Source organism: Pagrus pagrus (genome assembly GCF_965226575.1).
Source record: "Pagrus pagrus genome assembly, chromosome: 19".
Lineage (NCBI taxonomy): Eukaryota > Metazoa > Chordata > Actinopteri > Spariformes > Sparidae > Pagrus > Pagrus pagrus.
The window spans coordinates 3832566-3841329 of record NC_140203.1 but is presented as its reverse complement, the minus strand read 5'-3'; the positions used below and the strand labels follow the sequence as shown (position 1 = coordinate 3841329).

The following is an 8764-nucleotide window of genomic DNA, read 5'->3' as shown; positions in this document are numbered from 1 at the left end:
TGCCGTATTGTCAGCAGAGTGTCTCGGGCCATTGCATCTCTGAAGAACCAGTACATCCGATTCTCTCCAACAGTGGAAACAGCTGCTGGTTTCTACAGGCGAGCTGGATTTCCAGGGGTGCTGGGTGCTATTGATTGCACACATATCCCGATACAGAATCCTGGTGGTGTGAATGGAGAGCTTTTCCGCAACCGTAAGGGATACTGCTCCATCAATGTTCAAGTGGTGTGTGATCAAAAATCTGAAATAACCAACATTGTAGCACGTTGGCCAGGATCAACTCATGACAGCAGGATCTTTGACAACAGTCAGCTTTGTGCCATCCTCGAGAACCAAGCTTATGAGGGCCATCTCCTTGGGGATAATGGTTATCCATGCCGCTCATACCTGATGACTCCACTTCTGAACCCTCAAACACCAGCAGAGAGAAGGTACAACTCCCGTCACATTGCAGCCAGAGGAGTGATAGAACGACTCTTTGGAGCATGGAAAAGAAGGTTTCCCTGCATTAAAGATGGACTGCGCACAAAGCTGGACACCACCTTGACCGTCATTGTCGCAGTTGCAGTTCTCTACAACTTTGGAAAGAGGCGTGGAGATGAGCTACACTTTGAAGCAGATGAGGACCTACATGAGGACATAGAGGACAGAGAGGATGACCAGGAGCACAATGCCAATCCAAGTGGGAATGCTGTGAGGCAAACTCTAATACAGAACCACTTTTCTGAATAATTATATAAATACATGTTTTTGTAAATAATTGCTGACATTGTGGTGAAAAGTCAATTTCCACATAATAATTGAATTACTGCCAACTATGTCTGGTTGAATACTGCTTTAAGCAATATCAATAAACTAATAGTAGCTTGACCTGTCAATAAGTGTCTTTTTCAAACTGTGAAGCACAGAGAAGATGCACATTGAAGAAAAGTAAAAATAGAAATTTTATTTGTAAATATTTCAGTGCAGATAGCTATACATTTTTTTAATTACCATTCATTTTACAATAGGGGTAGGCTACATGTTAAATCAGTGAAAAATATTCTCATTTTATGATAAAAAAGTGGCATCAAGGGTGAAACTGTCGGTAAGCATCTTCTTTTTTTTCAGCAGCAACACTTCCTTCTGCAGCTTTAATACTTCTTTCTGTAGTATGGCATTTTCGATTTCCATTTCAATCTTCTCTTTCTCTAAAACCAAAATTTCCTGGTGTGTCACGTAGGGTCGCTTGTTTCTCCTGCAGCTGTTCAAATCAGATGAGGAGGATGATGACAATACAAAAGAGGAAGCTGCACCGTCTTGCAGATGCTCCTCTTGCTGCACTGGCTGCAGTGTTAAAATGAACTCTATCAAAACAAAAAACAAAATATATGGCGAAAAAACAAATTAATTGGATAGGACAAATAACTGATTATTGACTGAGGTCAGTAAAGCGTGACTGGATTTCTTACCATCTTCCCCGGGTGAGTCTGAAGTGAGCTGGTCCAAGATGCCGTCGTCGTCATACGGATTTTGCAATGGCTCCATCTGCTGCGGGATGAGGGAATTGATTTTCTCCACCAGTGAATCATATTTCTTTGGCGGAGGACCTCCTCCTGTGATGAACATCTCTCGTCTCACAGTCGCCGCATCTTTTTTGGCTTTCGTTTTTAAGTTTTTCCAGCAAGCTTTAAGCTGAGCAACGTCTCTTTTCTCCTTCACTCCGGTCGATCCGTTAAAACTGTCAGCCAGTTGCTGCCAAACAGTATCTTTCTTTTTCACCGTGCTGTTGTCCGTTTTCTTGTCTTCTATAATTTCCCCATATTGATCCATTAATTCAGTCAGCAAGTTTTTCTCGAAGGAAGAAAAGTTTGAACTCCTCTGCCGAGCCATAGTAACGTTGCCGATCTGACGTTAGGCTAACGTTTTTGCTGGCTAGCAACAATGTAACGTTTAATCGGAAAAGCACCCGTTGAAACAGTCTCGCTCTTTTTTTTATATAAATCCGGGTTCCTGACAGCACGCTTCCGATGTAGCCTATATATTTAATTGCATATTTAATTATTAATTTTAATTTCGATATCCACAATTATCCCTATTGATTTAAATCAGTTTAAACTAAGTTTAAATTCAGATAAATTGAGTTTTATTAAACTGAGATTAATTTTAAATGGTGCAACAGAGCTCTGCTTAATTTTAAACTTGGATTAACTCATTTTAAACCTAGTTTTAGTAATCTCTGATTAGGGCTAATCTAAGATTAAGTTAAACCTTGTTGGTGCAATCCAGCCTAAAGCTGCCATTTTCCATTTAACTCAAAGAAGAAGACAGAGGAGACGTCAGCCAATCAGAGAACACTTCACTGCTGCCTGGTGACCAGCGACCAATAGGAAGCTTGTGTATGAGCGCGGATAAACAGATTTGTTGTGTTGTGTTACAGCGTTTAGTCTTCCTGCGTGTTTAACGACAAAAACGTTTCTGTTAACATCTTAAAATCCGGCCACAATGAGTCTGTCCTTAAGGTAAATCAGTCCGTCTCACCCGCTTCTCTTTATTTCTTCAGCACAGCTCGTTTTTTAATGCAGCTAACACGTAGCCGCACAGCTAAAGCTAGCTCATTCACGTTAGCTAGCGTTAGCATGTTTGGCCGTTAGCATCAGTGTTTCACAGTGTATGAAAGCTTACTTGTCACTTATTTCCTCTAACGGCGCTGCAGTGGAGCACGTTATTTTTGCTAAACGTGATTTGTTGACACTCCACAGTCATTAAAGGGTCATTGATTAGCTTGATGTCATTCCTGACTTCACGTTCATTAATGCGACTATGAAAGTATTTCAAGTTAGGCAGATGTATCATGTTGATGTCAGAGTGTTGTCATCCTGACTAACTCAACAGTACTTCTTCATTACTTGATCATGTTTGTTGCGCTTAAATAAAGTGACTTGGTTCGTCTTTAAAGGCACACTATGCAACTTTTTTAGAGCCGGGGGTCTCAATACGTGGAAGAGCAGTTTGGAGGAGCTAACATGAGCTTTAGATGTAGGCCTACTTGTATTGTACTTTGTAAACAGTAGGGCAGAGCATTTTGAGTTAGGGTGAGATGAATAGCAGCATTGTCCATCTACAAGTCCCACAGTGTGAGAAATAAAGGCTATATACCAATATTGTACAACAAAGAAAGTTCACCACACACAACAGACGTTGCTTTCAAAGACGAGCTACGGTATATAGTCGTTTTTCTGAGGAGGACAGGCTAACTTCTTCACAATAAAAGCCCCCCATGAGATTTTATTATGAAGCAGCGTTACAGGAAATGTTTGTTTTGTTTTTTTGATAGTTGTCACATTAAATGATGCCTCCATAGTATCAGGCATGATCATATATTTTGATAGCGGTCAGATTCTGTGACCCTAAAGGAGGATCCTGATTGTGTCACATGATTTGCCGTAATGCTGATATCCGTCTTTCCAGAACTGACCTGGCAGCTGACAAAAACAAGCGCAAGAAGAGGAGAGAGCTCACCGAGGATCAGAAGCATGAAATCAAAGAAGCCTTCGAGTTGTTCGACACTGACAAAGATAGAGAAATTGACTACCACGAGCTGAAGGTGAGCAATGAAGGAAACATGCAGACTGTTTAAAGTGCAATATGTGTTTGACGTCCATCATATTTTGTTTTTCCACCGACTGAGTTACCTGAACTGTTGAGGATGAACTCAGTCAGGTTTCTAGCTCCATTTAAACCTTGAATAAATGAGCTGTTCCATCAAAATTTTCATAACTGAAGACGACAGTACAGTTCATCTTCTGCGTTACTGACAGCAGACAACAACAGGTGTGGTGGGGCATTTATGATTTAGGGTTGTCTGTATGTCCGTCCATACGTCTGCTTTGAGGGAATTTCCACCATGACTTGAGGATGAACTGATTAGATTTTAGTGGCCAAAGGTCAAGGTCAATACTCCATTATTCAACACCACAGCTCAGTGTCGAGGTAACTCGGTAGATTGGCTGGGATGTAGAAAAATCATAGACATTCCTGCACACGGATAATCAGAAACCTGACTTCTGTTAAAAAAAATATCCAACCAGGATACTGAACGAACATGTGAACAGATGTACTTATTGAGCTATTCCCTTCAAATAAACTGTATATCACCATTTTAAAATCCCAACAGGTGGCGATGCGAGCGCTCGGCTTTGAAGTGAAGAAAGTGGATGTTTTAAAGATTCTTAAAGACTACGACAGAGAGGGAAATGGCAAGATAACATTTGAGGATTTCAATGAAGTTGGTGAGTTTTCCTTCACCTCAGACAGTCAAAGTGCCAGTGGCTACTAGGATGATACACAGTAAGAATAAATCTGTTGTTACACTGACTAAAGCTCTTAATGTAAATATGTTGACATCTTTCCACAGTGACTGATCGCATCCTGGAGCGAGACCCAAAGGAGGAGATCATGAAGGCCTTTAAGCTGTTTGATGATGACGAGTCAGGAAAGATCAGTCTGAGGAACCTGAGACGAGTAGCACGAGAACTCGGGGAGAACGTCAGCGACGAGGAGCTGCGCAGCATGATCGACGAGTTTGACAACGACGGAGACGGTGAAAGTAAGTGTTGAGTTCTCACATCGGTCGTAGAAGATGCCTCTCAAACCTTTTCACTAGAAGGAGCCGAAACTTAAAGGTCTAACAGAACGCACTGTGATATTACACTTTGAATTTAGTTCAGAAAAGTTTGAAATTGTTGAAACGATTTGTGCATTAAGCTCAAGAAGTAAGATTCATAGTCCTTGAGGGTTCAGGGCTGAAGGACTTGTTCCAAGTCAGAGGTTGGGGTTTTCCCTTGTTGAAAGTTCCAGTTTTCAAGAGCACAGCGTTACGGGGGACCCTGGGATTGGGCCATGTGGCAGGTGATTTGTGTTAGTGGCACTCCCCTCGCTGATAAACAGTTTTTTTCCCTTTTCCAGTCAACCAGGAGGAGTTTCTCTCCATTATGACTGGAGACTCCTGATGAAGAGTTCTGGATTGATCGTCCACAGTGTGAGAAGCTGAGTGACTGAACATCTGTCGGCGTGAGCCTGAAGGGTCAGCTAACTCTCGAGGGTCTGAATGGACTCATTGGTTTATACTTGATTCATCACATCAAAGGACCGGACTGACAGAAAAGTCTGACATGGCCTACGTTGTTCCAGTCAGTCAGTTTTTCCTGTTTGTCATGCATCTCCTTTCTTCATACTCACTCTAAGTGTTGTGGACTTTTACATGTTTCCGTCCTAATAAAACGTGCTGTAAATTCACCTCAAAAGTGTCTAAGAACATTTCAGAATTGGACAAATTTGATGTTAGTCGAGTTGATTGTATTCAAAATCTGATGATCACCTTGTCGTCAACCTTTCTGTCACATCCAAATAAGTGTTGGGAGGAACTGGGACAAACTTCGCTGTTCATTCCTGAAGTTTTGACGGCTTGTTTTTGCTCTTTACATAAAGTGAATGTTTGAATGTGCTATTTATTTTGTACGAAATAAAATTGGTTTGCCATAAGTCTTCTTTTTAACACTATTTTACAGCTAACAACATATTCTTTTCTTCAACCCCCCGTCCAAAAAAAAAATCCCAAAAACAAAGGGCCCACCATGGAAGAAATACAGAAATACATTGGAAAAGCGATTATGGTGTTTTTCACATCCTAGCAACTGATCAGATACATAAGAGGACTTTTATTCTGAAGAGGTGTCCAGTGACCAAGACACTGAATTTATACCCATGATTTTGATGATGGTATTGTTCAGTCCACCTCAACAGATTTCTGACTTTTCCTCTGGCGCCACCCTGAGGTTTATCAAGGGACTGAAACTACCAAAATCAAAACTATATGAAAAAGTAAATAATACATAAAATTAGGTGGAAAATGCTAAATGTTGTACTCACTCAGCCACCTACTGTAAATACTTATGATTCTCTTCATGAAGATCCATGCGTTGTTCCCTATGACATTAACCAAAAAACGCTGTATCTCTACCCTTTGTCTGGATCAGTACCATTCTGGGCTGAGACCCAGACTCCAACCAAGTTTTGAGGAAATTGTCAAATAGTTTTTGTGTAATCCTGGTGACAAACCAACAAACGAACGGACACGAGTGAAAACATAACCTCCTCGGCTGAGGAAACAATAAATGCAGAAGCAAATAAATTATTTTTAATTTAATCTTTGTTTATTGAGCCGTTTATTTCTCTGTTTATTCTTAATTTTGACAGTTTTAGTCCTCCATACACGTTGACACTTTGTGGAACACACGTGGACGTTTTTGGTGAAATCTCAACAACTATTGAGTTTTAAATTGAAAATTTTTATGCTTTCTTTGTAGATGTTTTGCAGCTATATGATCGTGTTGCATCTTGTCTTTTTTCATCACATTTTACTCACTTTTTTAAGCTCTTTTTAACTTTTTAAGCTCACGTTCAAAAGCACAAGTGAGTCAAATCTAAATAGTTTACATTTAGTTTTGATTTGGGCAGTGCCAGTCCTCCATACAGGTTGAAACTTGAGGTTTTTTAGTGAAATCTCTCAACAACTATTGGGTTTTATACATGTCTTGCAGATATAACATCATGTTGCATCTCTTTCTCATCATTTTTTTCTAGTCAGTTTACGTCTCACATTGGTTTAAATGTCCTTCATATTTTCCAGTTTACTGCCTTTGATTTAAACATTGCTGCAAGTTGTCGTCCCACATCCTTCCTTGCTGTACCTCAGCTGCCCACCAGAGGGCGTCACTCCATTATGAGTCTTCTTAAAGCCTGAGTGTATGTTGACACTGAACAGCTGATCAGAAAATCAGTCAGAACATTCACACAAATCATTGTACATGTATTTAGATTTGATTTTGGCAGCTTCAGTCCTCCACACAGGTTGACACTTAAATCTCTGGACAGCAATTAAGTTTTAAATTGAATTGTTTTGCTCTCTTTGTACATGTTTTGCAACTATATGATCATGTTGCATCTCTTTCATCATTTTTCAACTCATTTTAGTTGGTTTTCGTCTCATGTCTAAATGTCCTTCATATTCCCATCAATGCATCTTATATTGAGTTTACTACTTTGTCTTGACAGCTGTTGGGTTTAATTGTAATAGTTTTGCTCTCTGTAGATGTTTTGCAGCTATATGATCGTGTTGCATCTCCTCTATTGTCATTTTTCTTTCATTTTTGTCATTTTTCGTCTCCTTTTAGTCATTTTTTAATTGGTTTACATCTCGTTTTGCGTGAGTGAGGTTGTCACACACAACTATTGGCTTTTGAATTTAATTGTTTTGCTCTCTCGTGATATTTTTTCTTTTTATTAATTTTTTCTTCTTCTGTTTCTCTTCCTGTCTCATGTTGTGTGAGTGTGGACACATCTTATATCCAGTTTATTTTTTTAATCCACCAGAGGGCGTCACTCATTCATGACTCTTATAAAATCCTGAATGTACGGTGGATTTTCTTAAATTCCAGCTTTAGTCAGTCTTTGTCAAGATTTTTTAATTTAGTCCAAATGCCTGAACAGATTTATAGACTTTAAAACACAAAATGAGAAGCAGCTTGGCAAAAAAAACACGACAAGGTAAGCTGATAAGGGAAACTTGTCACAATTAAGACCACGTGAGTCAGATCCAAACATTAGACATTAGAGTAACGGTGTGAAATCCCATACAATGATGATACATGTGTTGAAATAATAAGAGCTTCTGTCACACGCCATTTACAACACAGATGCAGGACACAGACCACAAAACCCTCGAGGCGGATCCTCTCGAGTTCCCTGTTATTTGGCTCCCCACAGACCTTCACATATTGATTTAGATGAAGGCCTCTGGATGAAAACATCGCCCGCTTTACTTTTCATCTGTCTCTGTCCGCTGCTCAGATGATTTAGAGGACTGTGGCTAGCTAACCCAATTTGCTTTGGTAATAGCCTGAGCCAATCACACAATGACAGAGTAGAGGACTCGGTGGTTTTCTCCTGTGTAACAGAGGTTTGAAGTTTCTGAGGGAGACAAAATGAAAGTGACGCAGTAATAAAAAGGCCCAGAAACACACACTGCAGGGATAGTGTTGCCAAGTGTGTGTGGTTGTGTGTGTGTGTGTGTGTGCTGAAGGTCGGCAGCGATGTTGATTATCAGAACCTGCATCTGGTCATTACTGCAGGGACAGACATCATGACTTGCCCTTGCTCTGGCACATGCTCAGCTGTTGGTCCCTGGACCGGAGCGACACATGCTCCAGAAATAAACCAACCCAGTTCCTCCCCAGTTACAACCTCAAAGTCGCCCCCCTGTGGTTTCCAGTATACGACTCTGCATACACACACACTCGCGCGCACACACACACACGCTCTTTTGTATTGCTAGTAATCATCTATGTTGATGAGACTTTCTAAAAATACATCAGACTGGTGGACCCCGCCAGGGTCTGATTGCTCTTCGGTTAGCGGTAATAGCATAGGTTAGCTTAGGCTCCAGATATAGTTGGACTAATGGGACGAGGGCTCATTCACTGATATTTGGAGCAGTTCTGACTTTGAGGATTCTGTTGACTAACTTTCGTCACTTTAAAGCTGCAGCAGGAAAGATTGAGAGAAAGTAACTAAAGTACATTTACACGAGTACAGTTTTTTACTATTCTTTTCTTCAGCAATTAAATTTTCCGCTCCTTTATACTTCCACTGCTCGACAGTTCAGACGGAAATAATGTACTTTTCACTCCACTACATTTATCTGATAACTGCAGCTCTAGATTAA

The 8764-nt window shown here is 40.4% G+C and overlaps 1 protein-coding gene and 1 long non-coding RNA gene across 2 annotated transcripts in view; one reads left to right on the top strand and one right to left on the bottom strand.

The window, feature by feature from the left end:
- The window catches only part of LOC311275423, an 81378-nt gene that overhangs the window by 24234 nt on the left and 48380 nt on the right, over positions 1–8764 (bottom strand). The window lies entirely within an intron of this gene.
- On the top strand, positions 2363–5523 carry cetn3 (centrin 3). The gene is made up of 5 exons (XM_084382690.1): positions 2363–2501; positions 3451–3586; positions 4157–4271; positions 4397–4588; positions 4948–5523. Exons 1-5 carry the CDS (start codon positions 2485–2487, stop codon positions 4989–4991), a joined length of 504 nt encoding a protein of 167 aa, XP_084238816.1. The 5' UTR covers positions 2363–2484; the 3' UTR covers positions 4992–5523.

Excerpts from the sequence above, each read along its gene's own strand:
- cetn3 (XM_084382690.1), top strand. Across the intron at positions 4,272-4,396 it reads TGAGGATTTCAATGAAGTTG|TGACTGATCGCATCCTGGAG; the intron begins GTGAGTTTTCCT and ends ATCTTTCCACAG. Across the intron at positions 4,589-4,947 it reads CAACGACGGAGACGGTGAAA|TCAACCAGGAGGAGTTTCTC; the intron begins GTAAGTGTTGAG and ends TCCCTTTTCCAG.